Below are 24,990 nucleotides of genomic sequence, written 5' to 3' on the forward strand. Positions count from 1 at the left end.
GGATTCCCTGTTCTGTGCCTTGACTCTAAGAACAACCTCAGCTCCTCTGATACATCTGGTTGAGTGAAAGTTACTGCAAGCACTTATAGGATCACAAGTGCAGATACCTTTAACTTGGTTACGAATTAGTACAAGGAAATAGACCAGTGATTCTCAAACTGTGTGCCGCGTGAGATTTGCAGCTGTGCCGTGGGAGTTTTGAAAAATATTAAGAAATCTTGAGAAAAGTGAAAAGTTAATAAATAACATGAACATATTAATCCAAAGAGTGTTAATATAAGTCCATTCAGCTAGAAAGGATGATTGAAAAAAAACAATTAATTAGATGAATGAACATCACTCTAAAGTGCTTGTGCAAAGCAAATCCAAAAAGGAGTAGTCCACCTTGTGACGTCACCAACAGTAAAGTCAGGATGTGCTCTTACCCCAAATGGTGCACCCTCCATTATGGAAGGTCATATAGGCATTTGGATATCCCAGCTGTTACGTATCCATGGAAGATATAGTGCGGATGGTGTGCACCTTACAAACCCTTCCTCCTACACTGAGCTCAGATCATCCAGGTAACCTCCCAACTTTCTGAGATGGGAATGACCCCAGCCACGCCCCCTAGTCCAGACCTGGTAGTAAATCCAAATATTAAAAAAGTAACCTATATAAAAATGCAATCTCTGTCAGTCTGTCATTCATTGGTTCCTTTCGTAACATGTGACTTGTGCGAAATCTTGGGAGAACTCAAAAGCTCTAATTATATTATAGTAGTAGAGATCGTTCCATTCCAACTTTGATGCATTGTTTAGCGATGGAGAAATACTTAATCATGTCTGGAACTCTGAAATGAGAATATTGATTTGCTATTGTCACACAACTGGGTGGGCTCGGGGGCGCAGTGCTATGCGCCCCGAGCCCACCCTTTTTTGAAGTCTAAACCTTTTTTGAAGCCTAAATCTCTGGCTCTAATCAATTGCTTCAAAAAAAAAAAAAAAAATTGGAATCCATGGTCCACATGTAGACTAGGGGGCCAGACGCATGGATGGATGGATGGGGGGGGGGGGGGGGGGGGCGGCGCCCCTGTGCCCTGCATTACGGACCGCCACTGAAAGGGAGATGAAAAATGTTAGAGTTGTCACTGGAACAGTTGTACACAGAAACAAAACAAGTAACCTGACAGGAGTTGTAACCCTTAAACATAGAAAGTGGGTCAATTTCTGCATGTTTGCTGTTTTCTCAATTATTTTCCAAGTTTTATTATATATTGATTATCTTCCAGCATATTGTCAGACATTGCAGACGTACATCAGAACATGGGTTACTGCCCTCAGTTTGATGCTATTGATCATCTGTTGACTGGACGTGAACACTTACAATTGTATGGTCGTCTTAGGGGAGTTCCTGAGGAAGAAATTGACATGGTAAGATTAATGAATTGTATATCAGTGGTGCAACTTCTTGGGACTGTATTATATAATTATAATTATAGTAATTATACCAATATTATAAGTATCCTGCCCTTTGTGTAAACTCCATTCTCTTTGACAGGTTGCAGATTGGGGAATTGAAAAGTTGGGCCTTAAAAAATATGCAGACCAGGCAGCTGGAACCTACAGTGGTGGAAACAAACGCAAACTGTCTACTGCGATTGCTTTGATAGGCTGTCCTCCAGTGGTACTGCTGGTTGGTATTTTTGTATACTTCTCTTTTCTGTCTGATCTCAGTTCTTCAAATGGTTCATTTTATTCTAGCTCAATCAATAGGCTACCAGAACCAAATTGAAAGCTTTATGAGGACACAGTCTTTCATCCACCAAGCAGAAGCTGCAAATGCCCCTCTCCATCTACTATAACAAACCTACTTTACTATTGCTACTATTGCCACTAGCCTCCTATTGTCTCTCCCCGTGCCTCCTGCTACTTTCAATCTGCCCTGTGAGGAGAGAGCAGGCATGTACTGGCCATTGGGACTACAGGGAGTTTCCCGGTGGGCCGATGGCTCAGTGGGCCAATTTCAGTGACAGTGGACCGCTGCCTCCCTCCGGTCCTCTGTCCCCCCCCCCCCCGCAGTGCTCACCTCCTCTCCCTGGCTAGTTATGCAGCGCGCCTGAATACAGACATGATGCTCAGGAGTCAACACTGAGAAGCTCATCATACGATCTGGAAGGAGGGCGGCCTCACTTTCCTGCCTAATCTTGTCCCATTGGGGGGGGGGGCGCCAAACTGATTCTTTGCCCCAGGTGAAATAATGTCTAGCTTCCCCACTGGTACTGCCTATAAGAGAAATAATGTAGAACGGCTAATGGCTACTGGGGGGGGGGGGCTTGGGTGGCAAGCCGTCATGGGAGAGACCTGTCAAACTGGGCCAGTCTGGATGAAGTCCAGGGCCAAATTTTTGTCCCAGTCTAGCCCTGGGAGAGAGAGAGATAGCGGAGAGAGCTGCTGCTCGTTGGCACAGGGCTGGATTGAGAATGGGCTTAGGTAAGTATAAGGGGGAGTTTGGGAATGGGGGGAGAGATGCATACAGTTTTTTTTTTTTTTTTTTAGATCTTAATGCATAGAATGTATTAAGGAAAAAAAACTTTCTACCTTTACAACCCCTTTAACTTGTTATCTGTTTCTTTGAAACTAAGTTTTATTAGTGATATTTTTTACTGTGTCTTCACTATGTGGGCTATTATCATTCAAGTTTTAATGCCAACTACATTGTAACATGAAACTGATATAAAGAGGCGTACACAAAAAAATCACAAAATGCAGCATAATACTTTCTAGAAAAGGCAGTAAAAATATACCTTACTCATACAGTACAGGACACAGCCAACTTATTTATTCCACCCCCCCCCCCAAACCCCCCCCCGGGGCACACTCACCACACTCTGTGGGTCCTCCGTTTTTTGCTAGTGTCTGTAGGTGATGGATCTCTACTTCTTCCCTGAGAAACCTGCATCACTACTTTATTATTTTTTTATTATTTTTTAAATATTTCTTCAATCAACCTCACTGTCTACATAAGCAATATATCAGTGTGACCTTAGTAGAGCCTTGGGAACCATACCCACAACCCATGCTGTGCGGATGGTCTGTAATGTTGCTTTGGGACTGAATCCTGCAATGGGTGCTTGCTTTGGCACTTGATGCAACAAGCTGAGTTAGCTGCAGGGTGTTATACAGGTCCAGGGCCATGTTTCATCACAATGGAACTCAGTCTTAGCAGACTTTTCCGTGGATACGCCACAGTGATAGGAGAAGCCTGGACTTTATATACAGTCTAACTAGCATTGTGAACAAGTAAGACAGAGTCACCTTGTATCTTTGACCATGACTATATAAAATGGGGCTATGTTTGCAATATATTCACCTTACAATTTGCATTTTTCAATCTTGATGCTAAAATCCAGCCACTCAGAGCTCAGCCTCAGGTGAATTACCAGATGTTACATCATACCACTACTCACTCTTTTTACCACCATTTTGTCCTAGAACCTTCATAAGGAAATCAGATGCTTCTGCCTGCCTTTTTGCCATTTGTTGCATACAGTCTAAACGTGGGTTACTGCATACTCCCACCAGACACGCTTACGTATCACCAACACTCTACTCTGTGAGTACCTCCAGAGGAATACCCTCACCTGACGTTATGGCAGAGACCAGGCGAAAGGGGGCCAACTCTAAACAACAGGTGAACATTTGCTCTGCCAAAGGCCCGCTCAAAACTCTGCCTCAAAATAACGATGCACCCCTTGCATCGGAACAGGGACCGGTCTTAACACTAGCTACTGAATCCAATTCTAGTTTTATTTCAGGCACACAAGTGGCCGATTTGACAAAAGCAGCATTTTCTGCATCTATGTCACAATTTCTCAGTTAGCTTATGGTCTTAATACAACCACCTCTTCTCCTACTTCTGTTTTTCAACTGGTGTCAGACCCTGATATGCTGTTGCTAGATGAGTCTGAATTAGACAGAAGTGAAGAGGATGTAGTAGTTTTGGAAGTAAGCTGCAGGAGATTTCTCTTCCCACACTGCCACCATATTGAATAGAGAGCTTCCCGCATTATGCTTGCTAATGTCGAAAAGCTTGTTGCCTCTGTACACGAAAGTCTTGGTAGTGTACAGGGTTCACCTTTGTCTCACCATGCCCCTCTGGGCACAAAGAGACCTACTAAGCCTTGGAAAAATTCAATGTTAACGAACAGATAGAATGGACAGTCTGTGATGATTGGGAGACTCCTGAAAGGATTTTTACTTCCTCAAATCTTTTTTACTGAACTCTATCCAGTTAAGAAAGAGTTTACTAAGAAACGGTCAATCCCTGTGGTTGACCCTGCAGTCTCTGTCCTAAACAAACTCACTGTACTCATTGAAGATGTTCTATCTTTTAAAGACTCAGTAGACAGGAAGTTTCAGACTCTTTTAAAAGCTCTCTTTACCCTGGCAAGCCCAGCCTTGTCACTAGTTCTGGCTGGCTATTTCAATATGTCAACCACAGCAAATTAGACCAGGAAAATGAACAATCAACATGACCGTCTTATAAGTATCATGCAGTTGTGGAGAATTACAGCTTCCTTTATCTGCTCTATTTTTTTGTGTGGATGCCCTGGAACACATTATGAGACAAATTTCCAGAATGGCTCTTATCTTTGTTCATATGCGCAGGATTCACTAGTTAAAAGCTTGAACAGCTGAACCTGCCAGCACAACATGCCTCAAGTGTATGCCTTTTCAAGGAAGATGCCTTTTTTGGTGAGGCACTTGAACAATTCAATAAATAAGTCACAGGCGGAAAGGTTTTGCTTCTTCAGAGAAAGGTAAGAAAACCCTCCTCTTTAGGTGCTTTTACCTCTTTTAAATGCAAAGCACCTTCTCGCTTCTCCCAGGCAACAACTTCAAAACCTAAGTTCAGCCCTTCATTCTGGCATAAGGCCTGGCCCAAAAAGGCCACCAAGCCCTCTCCAAAGTACTCTTCACAATGAGGGGGCACCCTCACATCAGTGGGTGATGTCTACTAAACTGGATATCTCACTAGCCTTCAGAAGTCCCAACACAATCGGTCCAATCGGTAGTTACTAGAGTCACAAAACAGAGTCCAAAACTCGACCGTCTCACCATTCCCTTTTGTCAAATCACCCAAAAACTATCCAAAACCAGTCAGGATTCCTAAGGGACCTGTATCACCACCAAGGGAAATTGGGAAATTATTACGACACAAAGACAACACAAGATCACAACCATAAACTGAACAAGATGCATAAACATAAAATAGTTTAAGATAGATAAAATATCCATACAATTAAAATAACAGATAATCAAACTACTAAATACAAATAATACACCACTTTCTCTAACACCACTACAAATAATAACCAACACAATACCAACATACTATAAAAACAACACAAAATCCTGATCATAAACCAGAATGAAATCTTCACCTCCAGCCCTCACAGAAAAGAATTTATATATCTTGATCGCCACAGGCAAAAATGATTTTCTGTGTCACTCTGGGGTGCATCGTGGGTGTAACAATCTGTCACTGATAGTACTCCACAGACTGACCAGAGTATTGTGGAGTGGGTGGGAGGAGCTGTCCAAGATTGAACGTAAGCAACATTCTCCTCTACAACACTGCTGTAAAAGACTCTGATTTCAATCCAACAACATCACTGGCCTTGCAAATCAGTTTGTTAAGTCTATTGGTGTCGACACCCTAAGCCTGCTTCCCCAGCATGCCACTGCATACAGGAGAGCGCTGGCCACCACAGACTCATAAAAAATCTTCAGCATCATCTGGGCAGATGTTAAAAGACCTGTGTCTCCTGAAAAATTAGAAGCGGCTCTGGCCCTTCCTATAGAGCACCTCAGTGTTCTTGCTCCAGTCCAGCTTATTATCTATGTGCACCCCAAGATACTTGTAATTCTCTACTACCTCCACATCCACTCCTCAGATGGAGATTGGCATCACTGGTTGCTTCCTCTTTCTGAAATCCACAACCAGCTCCTTTGTCTTTGTCACATTTAGATACAGATGATTAATCTCACACCACATGACAAAGTTCTCCACCAGACTCCTATACTCAGTCTCTTCCCCATCCTTGATACATCCCACTACCGCAGAGTCATCAGAAAACTTCTGAAGATGGCAAGACTCTGGTGGCTGAAATCAGTGGTGTAGACAGTAAAAAGAAAGGGAGAGAGAACTGTCCCCTGTGGAACCCCAATATTGCTGATTACCTATCTGACACTCAGTCTTGCAAACGCACGTACTGCGGTCTTCCTGTCAGGTAGTCTACAATCCATGACACAGGGGAAACATCAATCTGTATTGCTGCTAGTTTCTCGCTCAAAAGAACCGGCCTGATAGTATCAAAAGCACTGGAGAAATCAAAGAACGTGACCCTTAGGCTGGTATAACACTAGTCCGGTGTAAATTGCAGCTCCGGTTTCCCTGCTAAGATAAAAATGATTCATTCAGCGGTTCCTCTCCATTGTAGCTGTGGATCAGCTGACCAGGGAGAGGGGCAGTGGTGGCTGGTGGGTTTTTTTTGAGGGGGGTAGCAAACCACCCCCCCCCCCCGAGCCGGCACTAGCACAAATGCCAGCTACCCTCCCTCCCCCCACCACCCATTGTCCTTACAGTGGATGTGGGTGGTGAGAGCAGCGGTCAGAGCTGCTGTGGCCATCTTCCAGCGCACCGGGATCCGGTGTCCTCTCCTGGAGTCCTCTCCACGGTGCATCTCCTCTCCTCTCCTCCAAGCGCTAGGTGTCCAATAGGATAGCCTGACGTTTTGGCCAATTGGAAAACAAATATTCATTCGCTGTTGCAACACACCTGGGTGGGCTCCGGACGCATCCTCTGTGACCCAAGCCTGCCCGATTTTGAAGCCTACTAGAGCCTATGGCTCTAATCAGGTGCTTCAAAAAGAAACCTGGCCACTGTAATTCATGTGCCTGGTGCCCCAAAAAGGGCTGGACACATAAATAGGGAGTGGCAGCAGTGGCCATGAATAGATTCATGCAATGCATGAATCTATCCACTGCATATAGGGGGTGGAGAGGAGAGACGGGTGGCGTCCAGGCACCCCTAATGAATAAGCCACTGCTGGAGAGGGGGGAGCTGTAGGAGGAGGGGGAGAGAATTCCTGTTCAGAATGTAACACATCTGCAAATCAGATGCGTTGCCATTGAAGATTATGTGCCTGCAATTTGCACCTCAACTGCCTAGAAAACGCACAAAATTTTGTTCAGTGCGAATGCAACGCACTTATGTGAACCATACCCATTGAAAACAACATGCCTTCAAATGTTCTGCGAATTGGATGTGGTGCAAGCCAATTCGCAATACTGTGAACCCAGCCTTACAGTGCTTGCTGACTTATCCAGGTGTGCATACATGCAATTTTTTTTTTTCCAATACTTTATTTTTGCAAAATAAAAAGGGTGACACACGGTATAATACAGAGACCATCTGCAGTTGTTGGATTCAAAAGACTTACAAAACAATACAGGAGTCTCCGTATCCCGTGTGTCAATTTTCCTCAGGAGAAACCGTGTTATAGAAAGTTCAAAGAGTCAGAGTTGGTACGAAGGGACTCAAAGAGGACAAGAAGAGAAGGAAGAGGCGGGAAGGGGAATGGAGGGGCAAAACAAAACTAAAAAAAAAGGGGGGGGGGGAATCCAGCAGTCTAAAACCTTATCCCAGTGAAAGAGCTCTCCAAAAGTGTCCTCCTTCATGGGGGACTTAGAGCTAGTCCTGCATACTCCTCAGAGTATACGAATTCACACCAGTAGTACCATTTTTTAGTATATTTCTCGTAAAGGCCTTTCTCAGTAGCTACCAGGTCTTCCATCGCACTTATATTGGCAACCTTTTTCAACCAAGTGGCAATCGATGGAGGCTGTGTCTGTTTCCAGAACAGTGGGATGCATCCCTTGGCGGCTGTAACCAGGAGGGGCAGAATAGGCTTCCTATATGGTTTCCTGGGGATGTTGTGATGATGCAGGAGGAAAAAGACCGAATCTTGTGGAATGTCTCTGTTGGTAAATTTTTGGACGATACGATGAACTTCTGTCCAGTAGGGTTGCAAGAGCAGGCAGGACCAAAAAATGTGGAGAAGGGATCCAGTCTCCTCTCCACATCTCCAGCATAGATCCGAGCATTGGGGAAACATTTTATGGATCCTTACCGGGGTGTGTTACCACTGGGTTAGTGACTTGAAGCCTGCCTCTTGGTGTTTAGCGCAGATCGAAGTCTTGTAAGAAAATAGATGGAGTCTGTTTACCTGTTTCTTGGTCAGTTCAACCCCCAAATCTCTCTCCCACCCGGCTATATATGGAGGCTTGTGATCTGCTGGCGGTGTTGTCAACATTTGGTAGGTTAGAGAGACTGCATGGGGGAGTGTGGATTGTTCCAAGCAAAGCTGTTCGAAGGTGGTGAGAGACCTCTGGAACAACGCTGGGGGAGAGAGGGATCCAAGAAAGTGTGCTAGCCGGACCTTTTGCCAGAAGGACAATCCTCAAAGGCCTGGGCCGGCCATAATTTGTTGTCTCGTCATCCAATGTCCGCTGGTGACGAAATGCCGAGCTTCTGAACGCTCCGCTATTTTCAAGTCCTGGAATCTGGGATCTTGGAGACCAGGGGTAAAAGCTGGGTTCCCCACTATGGGCAAGAGCGGAGATGGTGGAGGCGCTACTGAAAAGTCCCAGAATGCCTTTCGGCTGATCCTCCTAGTCTCCCCTATCATGGGGTGGTCCATTACCTGCTGGGGTAGGTCCCCTTGGCACCATGGTAGGGACTCGAGTGGCAACCCCCATAGGATACGTTCCACCTTAACCCACTGTTTGAGTTCACCATGGCGACACCAGTCTAAGACCCGTGTCAGATGGCATGTCATATGGTAAAGGTTAGTGTCCGGGAAGGCCATGCCTCCCCTAAGTTTGGGTAATCTCAATGTAGATTGTGCCAGCCGAGGTGGTTTCAGTGTCCATAGGAAAGTGACCAAAGCACGGTTCCCCACCCTGAGGAACGAGCTCTGAACCCTGATGGGTAGTGCCTGAAAGTGATACAATAGGCGAGGCATCACGTTCATTTTCACGATGTCGCACCGCCCGAACCATGAGAACATGCCGTTCTGCTATGATTGCCATCAGTAGGGGGGGGGAATTCAGCGAGAATGCGTCTTCTAGCTTTCTGGGCAGACGAATCCAAAGATATTTGATGTGTTCCGAGGCCCATTTGAAAGGAGAGTCCACTTGTTGCAGAGCTAGTGTGGAAGCCAGCAGGGAAACGTTCAGTTCCTCTGACTTTTGGTAGTTAACTCGGAATCCAGACAGCGTTTCGTAGGCCTTCAATTCCAAGAGCAGGTTCGGAATAGAGATCAGAGGGTCGTCCGCAAAAGCCACAATGTTTGGGGAGAGAGTGTTATCCAGATGGAAGCCTGAGATGTCGGGGTTATTTCGAACGGTCCATAAAAAGGGTTATAGGGTCAGGATGAAAATCAAGGGGGACTTAGCTCTGTCCGAAGCCAAAGTGCGCAGCTGGGACCTGAGGGCTGTAAGGCCAGCCAGGCTTTTGTCTGCTAGGGACCGCTTGTGGATGGACTCCAGAGATATAATCTTGGCCAAGATATCTATTATTTGTTGGGACCTGGCTTTCTTTATCCGTGACCCAATCTTGATCAGGAGACCCCTGACGTAACTTTTATGTGCTCCCACACCATCATGGGGGCAGTGCCCTCACCGGCATTGGAAGCAAAAAAGAGTTTCAGTTCCCGGGAGATCTCCTCCGCAACCTCCGGATTCTGAAGCAAGGAATCATTTATCTTCCACGACCATTGCTTAGGAGATGGGGATAGCAGATCTATGTCCACAAAGATTGAGGCATGGTCCTAGAATGTGATAGAGCCAATGGACGTGGACTTAACCATGGACAGGAGAGATTGGGGTAGCAAAAAAAAATCGATCCTGGTGTAAGAATAATGGGGGTGCGCGTAGAAGGTATAATCTCGTTGATCCGAATGGAGGATCCGCCATACGTCCACGAGATGGAGCGCATGAAAGTTCTTTTTCAGGCATTTAATAGCCGCATATGAGACCTGTCATGTACACCTACAGGCATCCAGGGTAGGATCTGGGGTAAAGTTCATATCATCCCCCAAGATCACCATCCCCTCTGCAAATTCACCCAGCTTGGCTAGGACCGGTTCTAGATATGTAAACTGATTTGAGTTAGGTAGATATAGGTTAACCAAGGTAACCTGGGAGCCACCCAGTGTCCCCTTAACAAACAGGGCTCTACCCTCCACTTCACTCCATTGATCACCCAGCCGCCAAGGGATCGAGCCCCGAATCAGAATGCTGACTCTCTTTGACCTGGAGTCCGATGAGCAGCTGTGGTATACCGTCGGAAAAGTGAGCTCTTGAAGCTTTGGTAGTTTGTCAGCTCGAAAAGTACGTCTCTTGGAGGAAGCAGATGTGAGCTTTTTATATGTTTCAAGTTAGAGCGCACCATTGTGCATTTCTCCAGGGCGTTTAACCCTTTCACATTAATAGACATGAGGTGGACGGAACTTTTCTCGCCTGAATACTTGGTGGTGGCTGGATGGGAAGAGCGGGGGGGCAGAGGGGAAAAAAAAGGGAGGGGGGAGGAGGAGAGGGGGGACGAAAAGGTAGGAGAAGAAGAGAGGAGGGTAGACCAAGATCCTACCCCTTAAAAAGAAAAAAAAAGAACAGAGGAGAGAACTAATACGCCCGAGGCGTTGAAGAGATTATTCTCTGTACACCCAGGTAGTTCACAAAACAAAAAACGAGGACCACCAACAGGGTGTAACCCTATGTGGGGGAAGTGGTTGTGCACAGCGGGGGTCAGAGGCTCCTCGTCCCGACCCACAGGAAAAGAGAAACAAAAAAAAACCTAATTTCACTATAGCAATACTTATGGCGGCTGATAAGCCAGTACAGAGCAATAAATGCCTTAGAGTTGGGATGTTCCTCCTAGCAGACCCATGGGTGCTGTTCACAGGAACACCGCCTGCACAATGATGTCAGCAGGAGGACATAAGTAACATATAAACCGACATGTTAACAATTACTAAGGCAAGATGCAAACATAAACAGAAATATGTACCCACACATGGCTATGAAATTTGAACTTCACCAAAACAGTCAGGTTCCATTTGGAGGCCCATCCAGTAAGCAAATGGAGTTCAACTGGTCAGAGCATCCCATCCACATGAAATCCCTGGCTTTCCTGCAGGAAAGTTCTGAGCCTCTGCTCGTATGGGGGCTGCTTATCTATATGAAGGGGGGGAAGGTGAACAAAGGATCCCCCCACTTCCCATAGATGCCGGGAGGGGTAAGGGTTGTTAGTAGAAAGGGGGGGGGGGAGGAAGGGGGGTCAGGGAGGAGGGGGGGAAGAGGAAGGAAGGGGGGAGAGGAGGGGGGAGATGAGGAAGGGGGAGGGAAGAAGGGGGGGAGAGGGAGGTCATGGATGAAACCAGTAGGATCACAACATAAAGTCTACCCTGTGATCTGCCTCACTGAGATCTTCAATGTAAATACTGAGATTCTTATACAGATATCTATATGTTAGGATGAATAATGTGATAATGTGTTTGGTCTAATTTTGTCTATTTTTATACTCTTCTCTGTCAGCTACACCTCCTGTTTCCTTGAATCTTCTATATGCTGATTTTTTTCTCCTCTACTATCCTGCTTTCCCCATTCAGTGAAGCATATTGTTTTTTTCCTCTGTCTATTCTTACTAACTTGCCTGACATAACTGACATATTAAAGAAGAGTTCCAGTCACCTGTGAGAAAAATAAAAGTCAGCAGCTACAAAAACTGTCCCACAATCCAGCGGTGTGCTCACCTCAGTCGGTCGCGGGCATCTTCGTTCCTCGGCGCCGGCATCTTTACTATGGGCACCCGGCTCCACTACCAGGGGGTCCACTGCGCATGCGTGAGTAGAGCTGTGCATCGTGACTGTTTGATTGCATTCTTCTGGGACCTGCCAGTGTCCCAGAAGACTGCGGAAGGGGGGGGGAGTTTAGAGGAGAACTTCCGTTTTGACCACCTTGGTGGTGGTCAGAACGGAAGTATGAGCGAGTACCTGTCAAAATTGGGTACTCATCCCCCCCACACACACACACACACGCTCCTCAAATGTGCCAATTTTTCAAGAGAAGCGGGGGACGAGTCCTTAAAGCGGAACTTCCTCTTTCGGGTGGAGCTCCACTTCAACACAACAAGAGAATACAGAGGATAATGTGTAAAAAAAAAAAGAGCCAAAAGCTCCACCTGCTCAGAATAGACTACATAATATTTAAACGCAATGTATTTTTTCATTTACCTGACTTAAAAAAACAAAACATTTTTTCCCACAAATAGAGCTTTATTTTGGTGGTATTTGATCACCTCTGCGGTTTTTCTTTTTTGCACTATTAACAAAAAAAGAGCGTCAATTTTGGAAAAAAAAAACTATATTTTTTACTGTTTGCTATAATAATAATCCCCAAAAATGTTTTTCAAAAACACATTTCTTCATTAGTTTAGGCCAATATGTATTCTACATATTTTTGGTAAAAAAAATTGCAATAAGCGTATATTGATTGGTTTGCGCAAAAGTTATAGTGTCTACAAACTATGGAAAAGATTTATGGCATCTTTATGGATTTTTTTATTATTTTTTTTTTTTTTACTAGTAATGGCGGTGATCTGTGATTTTTAGCGGTACTGCGACATTGCAGCGGACAGATCGGACACTATTGACACATTTTTGGGACCATTGACATTTATACAGCGATCAGAGCTATAAAAATGCACTAATTACTGTGTAAATATCACTGGCAGGGAAGGGGTTAACACTAGGGGGGATCAAGGGGTTAAATGTGTTCCCTCGTGAGTGTTTCTCACTGTGGGGGGATGGGACTGAGTGAGGGAGGAGACATATCGCTGTTCGTAATTACTACAAACAGTAGAACGTGTCTCTTCTCCCCTGTCAGAACAGGGATTTGTGTGTTTACGAACACAAATCCCCGTTATGGCTCTCATGCCCACGAACGCAGGTGGCCGGCGGCGATCGCGCCCGCTGACCCCGCGCACGCCTGCCATGGCTCTTAAAGGGGCCGACATACCAATACCTCGTTTTGCGGTAACGAACCACTTTGCCGACGTAAATGTGTGTGAGCCGGTCGGCAAGTGGTTAAGCTTTAACCGAGCCAGTTCCTCTGCTACCTCTGTTTTCAGAAATCCTAAAAATGAACCGTCATTATTAGAACCAATAGGTTTTTCCTAACTTTTTATTGTTTTTTTTCTGAGAAGACTGCACAGAAGTAATCGTTTAAATGGTTTTCTACATTCAGGTCTCCCTCAAAATAAATGTTGTGCCCAGTTTTCATTTTAGTGATCCCATTGTATTTTTTCTTTCTATTGCTAATGTACCTAAAAAAAGGTTGTATCTCCTTTCTTACTAGATTTAGCAATTTCCCCCTTTCTGTGCTTTGGCAACACTGATAATGATGATGATTATCGTTTTGGTGAATTTAAACCCCAGTGGGTTGTGTGGAGCATAGTGTGGAGGAATTTGGTGAAAGGTGCACGCATCACTAACAAGTTTAAGACCACCTACTGTGTCCACTATAGACTTTTCTTCACCATCATCTGCCTTTTTCTGTTTTGCAATGGTTATTATGTGTATATGGTGATGTTCGTATACTAGCCAGTCATTTTTTGTTAATTGACAGGAGCGCCACTTTGATGAGTATTTGCTACTGGTTAGCAATTTGAACTATTCGTCTTATGTATAAAGCACTGATAATGTGTTTGGTCTAATTTTGTCTATTTTTATACTCTTCTCTGTCAGCTGCACCTCCTGTTTCCTTGAATCTTCTATATGCTGATTTTTTCCCCTCTATTATCCTACTTTCCCCATTCAGTGAAGCATATTGTTTTTCTTCCTCTGTCTATTCTTACATATGACGTCGTCCCAGAACGAGATCTGCACCGCCCTGCCGTCATTTGACGGTGGGCGGGCAGCAAGCAGTTAAAAGTATCATCTATAATGTTAATTTAGTGATTCTTTTTTTTTAATTTGTGCAATAAGTGCCACTGCCATTTCATCAATATATTACCATAATGGTGTATACTTTGACAATTTAGGATGAACCAACAACCGGAATGGATCCACAGTCTCGTCGCTTCCTGTGGAATGCTATTGTCGGTATTATCAAAGAAGGCCGAGCTGTTGTGTTAACCTCTCACAGGTAATTGTAGATTGTAGTACTGGCCAGTGGCAAAGCATGGGTTGCCAGCCACCTGGGGCAATGCAGGTATTGCACCTCCCTCATGGACTGTTTGCACTCTGAGGGGGTTATTTACGAAAGGCAAATCCACTTTGCACTACAAGTGAAAAGTGCACTTGGAAGTGCAGTTGCTGTAGATCCGAGGGGGACATGCAAGGAAAATAAAAAACAGCATTTTAGCTTGCACATGATTGGATAATAAAACCAGCAGAGCTTCCCCTAATTGCAGATCTACCCCTCAGATTTACAGCGACTGCACTTCCAAGTGCACTTTCAGTGCAATTTCAAGTGCACTTTGCACTTGTAGTGCAAAGTGGATTTGCATTTCGTAAATAACCCCCTGAGTCTCTTACACTAATAAATATATATATCTATATCTATATATATATATAGATATAGATATATATATATATAGATAAATATATCACCTTTTTTGGTTGTAACATGACAAAATGTGAAAAATTTAAATGGGTTTAAATACATTTTTTGGACGCTGTATATAATACATAGTAAGGCAAATCTGTGCCTTCCCTGAGTTTCTGTGCCTGGCTTTCCCACCCCACCCCACTCCTAGTGGTGCCTCCTGTGGCCCTCTGCCACCACTGGAGAGACTGGAGGCTGATGCCCACCTGGCAACACCTCAACACGCAGTGGCCCTTGGCCCTGTACAGTTGAGCAGTCAGGCACAGTACTGTAGCTCAGGCTGCCCCCTGGAGCAGAGTTGATGAGAGTCCTTATGAGTAGGCATTGTGGCACCAGTTTTCCCTGGGGGGACCCATAGGGTGTAATCCAGGGTGAGGATCCAGAAGAAGATCCTGCAGACCCTAAGCCCAGCGCCTGTTATCACCCATAATCAGGATATTTGGGTTCAATTAGTTAATTCTGGAGCCCAGGCTGACCTTGCATAGGTCAAAGATACATGCCAATGGTAACTGACATACATGGTGGCAGCTGGTTGCCAGCTAGCTGCATATTGGATTCATGCCCCCCTTCCCAGCTCTGCTCCTCGATGGCTCTGAATCAGACAGTCCTAGACATGCCACTCTTTGTGTACAAAGCTCTATTAATCAAAGCAATAATGTGACATCAGCCCTCCTAGGGCGAGCTCCAAGAGTGAGCTATTTGTTTTTTATTATTAATACTTTTATTTTTTGTTTCTTTTGAAATTTTGTGCCCCTAAGAAATTTGTGCTCATGGCAACTGCCCCTGTTGCCTCACCAATGCTACGCTACTGGTACTGGCATTATCCTCTCTTCCCCAGCTGTTTCTTTATAGCATGCCAAGTATAAAATCCCTTGGTTGTAGTTTGAACCTGTTTAAAAATGTTTATAGCGTCTGCTTACAGTCATTTTATAGCGCCAACATGTTACATAGCACTTTACAGAACACACTGAGCCAGTTCATCAGTTTTCTACCCCTGAAAAGAAATCACATATTTAAAGAACGGTTTTTATTGAAATTAACGCTTTAGTTTTTAATGGCAGAGTAATTTTGTTTTCTAATTATAATATGTTAACAGAACTGTCCCTCTAGATTGTAAGATCTATTCTATTATATCTTTTTTATGAATGTAGAGGTTTATACTATGCACCCGTATGTACTTAAAAGAAAAGTGTGGGGTTCGAAAATAATAAACAATCATATTTCCCTAGATGGCTGCAGCATCGAGCCAAGCTTCAGCTGTCCCCCACCGCCTTTACACTGAGAAGAACTGCACAATCAAAGACCACTGATCGCTCAGTTCACCGTCTGCTCTGAGCAGAGAGTGGTGACTGTCAGTAACCGCTCCGTACTCTGCCTCTACAGCACTCACTAGAGCCCTGGGCTGTGGAGGAGGTGAGATCAGCAGGATCCTAACATTATTATTAGGATCCCTCCAGAGCCGGGACCGGCTCTGTGACATCAGCTGATAGCGGACTTTAGCCCACTGGCGGCCGAATCTGGATCACAGGAGTGCACTCCTGTGACCCACAGGAGAGGTATGACCAAAAGAGCTTTGGCCATACTTCTCCTTTAATACTTTTTGCTGTTTTATGTATTTGTATTACCTTACCCTTTACTGTATCACTTTGTATGTTGATATGAAAGATGGTGGTGCTATATACAAACAATTTCTAGCAAATTATTCTAGTTACCTAATTGAGCAGAATATCATTGCCATTAGGCAGAGAAGGTATGTGCTTATAGGCAATAGGTATAGGGGTGGATTTCCGTGTATAAATATTGGCCACACCACACACACAGTCATCTTATATAAATTTACCTCTACAATATTCTAAACCAGAGAAGGAGATGTTTTCTCTAAATTAGGTGAAAGGTGCTGCTTTCAGCATCAAAGACTTTGTGGCTACAATAACAGAATTCTCGTTTTGTGTTTATGTCTTGTGTTAAGAGCACCAAAAGTCGTGCCATGCCTATGCTTGTTCCCACCATTGATAAATATGACTAGCTGGGGAAGAGGGGCAAATCCCACTACTGTTTTTTCACATACATGTATAATTATTATTGGTAAAGATCCTCCAAAACAATAAATGATTTAGTAATGTTTGATGTAAACAGTGCTTACTGGACTTCTTTGCCTCTACAACAGTCGTTCCTACACAGTATGACTAGTTTGAGTGGAAGCTAATAACACTGAGGGAGTTATTTTCGAAAGGCAAATCCACTTTGCACTGCAAGTGCACTTGGAAGTGCAGTCACTCTAAATCTAAGGGGTAGATCTGAAATGAGTGGAAGCTCTGCTGATTTTATCATCCAATCATGTGCAAGCTAAAATGCTCTTTTTTATCTCCCTTGCATGTCCCCCTCGGATCTACAGCGACTTTACTTCCAAGTGCACTTTCAGTGCAAAGTGGATTTTCCTTTAGTGAATAACCCCCTATGTGTATGTTTAGATTAGCCCTTTTCAGCCTTTTACTCCAGAGGAACCCTTCATGCCTCGGGGGACAAATTAATTAAATGGCGTCAGAAGGAAAAATGTTACTTGCATTTATGGTCAGTGGGAAGAATAGTTTCCCTACAAAGGTGATCAGAATGCCACTCTTAGAAAGTTAAAAAAAAGATTGGCATCATGCTCCTGGGTATGCCAAAGTGGTGCTGGACCTAGGGTTATACAAGCACCCTCAGGTGAGAAGTCAGTCAGCCACAGCTCAAGGGACCTCTATCAACCTCTTGAGGAACCCTAGGGTTCTACAGAATCCTGGTTAAAAATAGCTGGTTTTGATTGTGCAAAGAAATTCACACAGGTTATATAGTGTTTCAGTGGGAATTACATTTTGCATTCCAGCTCTGCAAGGTAGAGCTGCCAGTTAGTTTGACCACTATTCTGACAAAACACAACTACAGTATGAAAATGTGCAGATTAACCTTATGTTGTTTTTTACGTTTTCCTTTAGTATGGAAGAATGTGAAGCTCTCTGCACCCGTCTTGCCATAATGGTTAAAGGCACCTTTAAATGTCTTGGCACAATTCAGCATCTAAAATACAAGTATGGCAATTTATATATTATATCGGTGGCATCATAAATGTTTGTGTTGTTTTGCAGTCAGAAAACCTATTTAGCATTTCTACTTATAATAGTTAATGGTGGGTATAATTTATGCAACCCACGGTCTAGAATGACAAAACATAATTTACAACGTGTAAGGAAAGTTCCTAAACTACCACACTGTTTGCCATTTCATTCTCTCCTTGTCTGAAATGTTTCTTCCCCTGTACAGTTCCAGCAATTTACTTGATGGAAAACTGTATTGTGTACCCACAGTTTACTATGCTCCGGGTCTGTATCCAGGGCCGGCGCTACCAATAAGCAAGGTAGGCACCGGCCTGGAGCTCACATCAGTAGGGAGCACTGCTCCGGCGTGCCGCTGGCGTGTTAAGCAAGCGCACCGCCCCTATTACCGCCAGTGTTTTGCCCTGTCTCCTCCCCCGCAACGCCACCTCTTCCCCTCCCTCAGCTTTTCCAGCGATGTCCAGGGTTCGGTACTTTCAGCCTCAGCTGTGCAGGCACTGTGCGGACACTGTTTAATGTACATTATTCCTTCTCTTTCTGTATGTGGATGATGGCACTTTAATTATTTTAATTCAAAAAATGTAAGTACCTTTTTTCCTAATCGATATAGAGCTTTCACATGGTCCAGCTCTTTCCCAACCTGTCTGTAAGGAAACAGTGGCAGGAGGAACTTCTAGTCCTCTACTACTGGTCACATGTTCAAAATAAAAAAAGTCCTTTGGAATACAGAGTAAAAATAAATACAAATATTCTAGCTGCTGTCTTTTAATATAAGGACACTTACCTGTCCAGGGATCCAGCGCTGTCTTCAACCGAGCCAATTTTTCAATAGGCTTTGGGTCAGGTGCCGGCATCTTAACTAAGGGAAACTGGCAGTGAAGCCTTGCAGCTTCACAGCCGGATTCCCAGTGCACATGTAGTCAAAACCAGATACCTGTTCCACTGCCCCCCCCCCCCCCCCCCCCGAAAAAAGGAATGTGGCAGAGGAAAGAAGAGGGGAGGGGAAAATCAAATCTTTATTATTTTTCATTAATCAGGATGTAATTTCCCAACCCCTTGTGTTTAGCTGGTTAGTGGGCATGGAGGAGGAAAGAGGGAGTGGGCTGTCATTTAGCACTGTGTCATACTCTATAGTCACATGGGCGGCTCAGATGTAATAGGGAGGAAATGCTCAGGGTAGAAAACACACTGAGCCCCCCGTTCACATCGGCACAATTTGACAGGTCAAATCGCATGTCAAATCGGAGCCTATTGCCGGCAATAGGAGCGTTCCAATAGATTTGACGCCCATTTTCTGGTGCAGCACTGCTTTCCAAAAGTAGTGCAGTACTGCACTACTTTTGGTGACTTTGGGGGTGATTTCAATAGACATCTGTGCATGAACTCGCACAGATGTCTTTCAAGTCGCCCCTGAAGCCGGACTGAAATGCGGCTTTTAAATTGTGCGAGTTCAGATGAACTCGCATGATTTCAAAGCCCTGTTCAGTGTGAATGAGGGCTGAAAACTGAGCATGTGCACTAGCTACCATCACTGCTCTGCAAAATACCCAACTGTAGTGGGGACATGGACAGGAGGGGAGACAGAGAACAGCAGGATGAACAAGATTTTTAGCAGAATACAGAAAACTAATCTCATAGTGACTGAGTGAGTATGAACAGCATGTAATATAGCATTTATTAATAGTTTTTAATTATGTGAGTTTAATAACGCTTTTAATTTGACCTTCAGGTATATATAAAACACAATTTAATGCAGTTGTGTCCTTTATAAATCATTAAATGTATTTACGTATAATTATGGTAAGTACCTAAATCTGTCTTGATATCAACCTCTTGTCATCCCTTGTACAACAGCATGCAAACTGTGATAGGGTGGGGCAGCACTAAGGACCTATTAGGTTCTGCTGCATTCACATGTGCTGAAAGCAAATAATAAAATGAATGGTATTAAAGCTAATTAATAGTGAATAAAATTAATGCATCATTGTGTTGCTGCTCCTTCGGTGTGCAGTCAGCAAACTGCAGGTGAGATAGTGACACCACTGTTTTCCTTAATCCTGACCAAGAAAGTATTGTCACCTACCACATTCTTGCTAGAAAAAATCTAAAATTGTTTGACATATATGTGCTGGAAACTGAACACATTGATTGCCAGCTGATGATTGTTCTCAGAATAGTGATCCCCTGACCCAGCAGTGGTGCAGAAGTTGTTATAAAAATTCCCTTCCCACTGTCCCTTACTGTTAATGGGAAGTCACATGCACAAACCCTTTACAGCCACATGAAAACAAATAAACAGATTCATTGGAAGCCTTCTGACCATAATCACTCAGATTATGGAGCCATAAAATCACCATGGCCATGGAGGTGCTAAGCCTACTTGTCTAATGTGCCTAATATAGGTGTGATCAGGGTAAATGCTGAAGTATCATGATTTTTTCCTATGTGTCACACACTTAATGTTTGCATTGATCTAAATTGACTTAAACTTTATAAGTAGGCATGAGCAAAACTAAGAGTTTTAATTTGATCATGAAGATTACTGAATTTTAGTTTTACGTTTTTTTTTTCATTATAAAAAAAGATATAGGCAGAGATCTCAGAGTTTCCTGGGCAATTAAAGCCATGTCACTGGCGTGCAATTCCTTATTGCTTGAGAGTTTGAGCATTGAGGAAGGTGGATCCTGTAGATTTTACTATAATTTTTTTTTAGTAATTTCTTTTTAATTTGTTGTTACCTGCAAGCACAGTGGTCATCAGAGATGGCTATATACTTGCTCCCAATAGGGTGGTACATAAGCCGCTCCTTGTCAGCACCTCCCACTGGACACCTGGGGTACCAAAGAGCCTAGTGCACATCAGCCTTGGGAGGGGGGCCCCTTGTTTTTTTGGGGAATCCCTCTCAAAGCACCCCTAAATGCTGAAGGGCACATAGGCTGGTATTAGCATAGCAAATGAGCTGAGAGTATCAATCCCTTTACTGTGTTTTTTTTTTAACTTACCTGGTGTACTAAGCTAATTTAGAACTGAGGAAGGGGATAGGAAAGCTGTTTTTTTTATTTTTTTTTAAAGGGACAGTTAACTGGCAAGCCATTGTTGGCAGATTCATCTGCAGGGTAAATCTTATTCCTTACAAATCCTGTACATGAGAGATTCAAAACGTCACATTTTTTTGTATATGGAATCAGTTATGTCTTTCATGTAATATTGTTAATTTGTATTTAAACCACTATGAAGTTATTAGCAAACCTTCTCCATATTGGATTATTGTTTAAAGTTTACTTTCTTCTGCAGATTTGGGGATGGTTATATTGTAACCATGAAACTGAGAGCCCAGAAGCTTGGAGCAGTCCCTGACCCAGGTCCTGTAGAGAAGTTCATCCAGGCCAACTTCCCTGGCAGCTTACAGAGGGAGAAACATTACAATATGTTACAGTATCAAATATCATCCTCATCCTTGGCCAAAATTTTTCAGTTACTCATCTCCAACAAAGACAGCCTCAACATTGAAGAATACTCTGTGTCTCAGACAACATTAGACCAGGTAACATATGATAGTACCTATGTAAGAAATTGACTGTCAAGTCAGTCCTGAGCCTGTCTTCATTATTCCTTGATCTATGAATGGATGAAACTTTAACTCAAAATGGAAACTCATATCTCAGTTTAGGACAAAATTTGTTTTTACAAAACACATACAATTTTCTGTAATAAATTCCAAGCATGGAGAAGCATGTGACTTGCTCCTATGTGACATTCCTGGGGCTAGCAGCCATTTACTAGGCTCCAACACCGCATGACCAGAGGAGGAACATCATTGTTGGCCCCTGGTCACCGACACAGCTTATTTCAGCACTGGCTGCATAGAAGCAAGGAGCTGTGAGGTAGTGCATGTTGGGTGAGTGTATGGGCGTTGGTAAGAGGAACTTTCTAGTGAAACTGCCAACTTGCCAGGTATAATAGTGTTCCAACTCTTTTACACTTTACTAAAATATAGTTTTTGTCTGTGTCACTGTTGACAAGATTTCCCATTACTTCTTGTAATACCCCTATTAGGGACATAGAACACAACAAAAATGTGACAGAGGTTCTTACCTTTCCCTACTTTATCCAAAATGAAATGCAAATATTTTGGCTGGAGTTGGGCTTTTGCCCAGCAAACCAATTTCATGACATGTATCGCAGCTTCATTTATTTGATGATTACACATATCCAAACATTTAATTACAATAAAGGGATTTGGACTCTCTTTGGGGTTGCCACAATCCTATGCAACAAATTCTACTTCAAAATTCTCTCCAATGTGTATGCTGGGCCTAGTGGAGGAGGTAGCACCCCATGTAGGGCACAAAGGACCCTTCTCTCATTTGCTCTTTTTTATGCTCGCAGAGCCATCTTGCTCTGCTGGAAGAATCCGGAGGCCCCTTCACTACCATACTGGAAGGGCATTATTAACAAGGTTTTATCTATGTACATGGCCACATACTTGAGTAGGGGTTGTCCAAATAGGTTTGAAAAAGTATGGCAGTGTTGACTTTCAGACACTGACAATCTTGGTTGAACTGAATTGTTGTCTTTAGTAGTAGCACTGACGTATTTCTCTCACGTGAGCATTGTAGGGTTTTAACCAAGGGATCCTTACTGCTTCATATGGTTACTATCCGATGATGATGATGAATGTAGATGATAGGGCGCTTAGTCCTTGTCTAGTTTTCCTATTCACTTAAGGAACGTTGCACATATGGGAAGGAAGGTGGGGGGAATTTTGTTCTTTTCTTGTATTTACACATAGAAAACCAACTAGAGGTTACTAACTCGGTGAGATCTGATACCGAGTTGTACCTGTAATTTTGTATGTTTTGTATGTATTTTTCTTTTTGTTGATAAGGAAAACTTTAATAAAAATCATTTCCAAAAAAAAAAATAAAAAATGCTCTCCAATGGGATTTTAAAGGCAACAAATTGATATTACAATTAAGAACATATTTCTCTTTATTTTATACTTTATAAAACATATGCCATGTAATAAAAACAAAAACATACATGCAAAATTGCTGAAAAGAATTACAAATACTATATAGTAGCCAAACCCAGTTTTGACCCAGATAGGACTTTTTGCATGTAAATTCTATTTTGTTTCTATATCGAAGAGCATTCACTGGGTAACCCAAGGCATTTCAATGGTCTTTATCTTCATCAGGGTAAGGGTATGTCATTCTGGAATAAATTCAAAATTAATCAACACTGTTTTGCGTTATATTACCAAGAATTACAGAAGTCAAACATTATGTGAGATTGGCTTCATTGATATTTACAATGGTTTGGGCTGGCCTTTGTGTATCCATTTGAAGATCTTAGAGGGAGATGTGTGCCCCTACTAACTAGAGAGAAGACATCCAGATTTTAGAATAATGGCTGATTTAAAGTGATATTAAAGGCTTTTTTTTTTTTTAAATGTATGTTATACTTAACGGCTCTGTGCAGCCGTTTTGTACAGAGCAGCCTCAATCCTCCTCTTCTCGGGTCCCTTGCTGGCGCTTCTGGCCCTTCCCTCCGCCAAGTGCCCCCAGAGCAACAGCTTGCAATGGGGGCACTCTAGAAGGCTCACTCCCAAGCCGCAGCTCTGCGTGTTCATTCACACACATAACAATGGCTGGACCATGCCCCTTCTCTCTACTCTATAATGAAAACAAGGGGGAGAACAGACCAATGAAACTGCCTAATTACCACAGGTGAATATGAGCGTCTGAAAGGTTTACCTCCTACCTGCTCAAATATAACACCTGTCTACATCATCATCCCTAATTGTGAGCAATAGTCAAATCGCTCATCACGGGGTGGTTGTCCTCTGAACTACACCAACAGCATACACAAAAATATTGGAAAAAGAATCCAAACAGCAGTTCTTCAACAAGGACCCACTGATGTGTTTTTTGGTTAACTATCTTTATTGATAAACCCTCAAGTATAAATAAACATATATATACAAAGTAACTACAAATGAAAAGAAACTATTCCTCCCTCCAACCCATGATTAAAATAAGACAGACGTCTTTCAGGGGACATGGGTGGCCACCCTACCAAATACACACACCTCTCAACCACTCGCCATGCATACACATACAGGCAATAGTCTTAGACCCGGGTCTAGTGGATAAGTTTAGCCAAAGTATTATATCTGAGCAACTTTGGCTAAACTTATCCACTAGACTCGGGTCTAAGACTATTGCCTGTATGTGTATGCATGGCGAGTGGTTGAGAGGTGTGTATATTTGGTAGGGTGGCCACCCATGTCCCCTGTAAGACGTCTGTTTTATTTTAATCATGGGTTGGAGGGAGGAATAGTTTCTTTTCATTTGTAGTTACTTTGTATATACCGTATTTATCGGCGTATAACACGCACAGGCGTATAACACGCACATTCATTTTAAGAGGGAAGTTTCAGGAAAAAAACAAAAATTTTAAATAAGGAACTTTGGAGCAAAATAAGGGTCAGTGCCCATCTGCAGCCTCATCAGTCCACATCAATACAGCCTCACGATTGCCTTCAATGCAGCAGCCTCACCATTGCCATCAGTGCAGCCTGATTGACGTCCACCTGCAGCCTAGAGGGGACAGGGAGAGGGCGGGATGAGCGCCGACAGATTACATAAAAAGAGAATCTCCTATGATAGACAGAACAGTGGTCCAATGGCGGCCCAGGAGACAGGACTTCCTATTACAGAGGCTGCCAAGTAAACAGGAGATTCTCGCTGTATGTAATCTGACAGCGTTCGTCCGGTCCCCCTCCTTGTCCCCTCCGAGGCAGTTAAAATTGAAGTATTGGCGTATAACACGCACACACTATTTGCACCTGATTTTCATGGTAAAAAAGTGAGTGTTATACGCCAATAAATACAGTATATGTTTATTTATACTTGAGGGTTTATCAATAAAGATAGTTAACCAAAAAACACATCAGTGGGTCCTTGTTGAAGAACTGCTGTTTGGATTCTTTTTCCATTATTTTTGTGTACCCCTCTCTCTACTCACTGGCTTGCTTGACAGCAGCGGGAGCAAATGGCCAATGAGGAGGGAAAGTTTTCAGAGAGCCGAGGCTCTTGCACACATTGCTGTATCGAGATGGGGTAAATATTAGGGGGGCTGCTGCACAGAAAGGGTTTTTTACCTTCATGCATAGAATGCAT

The 24,990-nt window shown here is 43.4% G+C and overlaps 1 protein-coding gene across 2 annotated transcripts in view; it reads left to right on the top strand.

Annotated features, from left to right (window-relative positions):
* Positions 1 to 24,990, top strand: part of ABCA4 (ATP binding cassette subfamily A member 4) — a 450,770-nt gene that overhangs the window by 422,626 nt on the left and 3,154 nt on the right. For both annotated transcript variants that reach the window (XM_073593112.1, XM_073593113.1), the window contains 5 exons: positions 1,271 to 1,412; positions 1,540 to 1,674; positions 14,149 to 14,252; positions 17,687 to 17,779; positions 21,098 to 21,347. In XM_073593112.1, coding sequence (XP_073449213.1) covers positions 1,271 to 1,412; positions 1,540 to 1,674; positions 14,149 to 14,252; positions 17,687 to 17,779; positions 21,098 to 21,347 — 724 coding nt within the window. The remainder of the gene's footprint in view (positions 1 to 1,270; positions 1,413 to 1,539; positions 1,675 to 14,148; positions 14,253 to 17,686; positions 17,780 to 21,097; positions 21,348 to 24,990) is intronic.

This window comes from Aquarana catesbeiana, linkage group LG07 (genome assembly GCF_042186555.1).
Source record: "Aquarana catesbeiana isolate 2022-GZ linkage group LG07, ASM4218655v1, whole genome shotgun sequence".
In the NCBI taxonomy this organism is placed as follows: domain Eukaryota; kingdom Metazoa; phylum Chordata; class Amphibia; order Anura; family Ranidae; genus Aquarana; species Aquarana catesbeiana.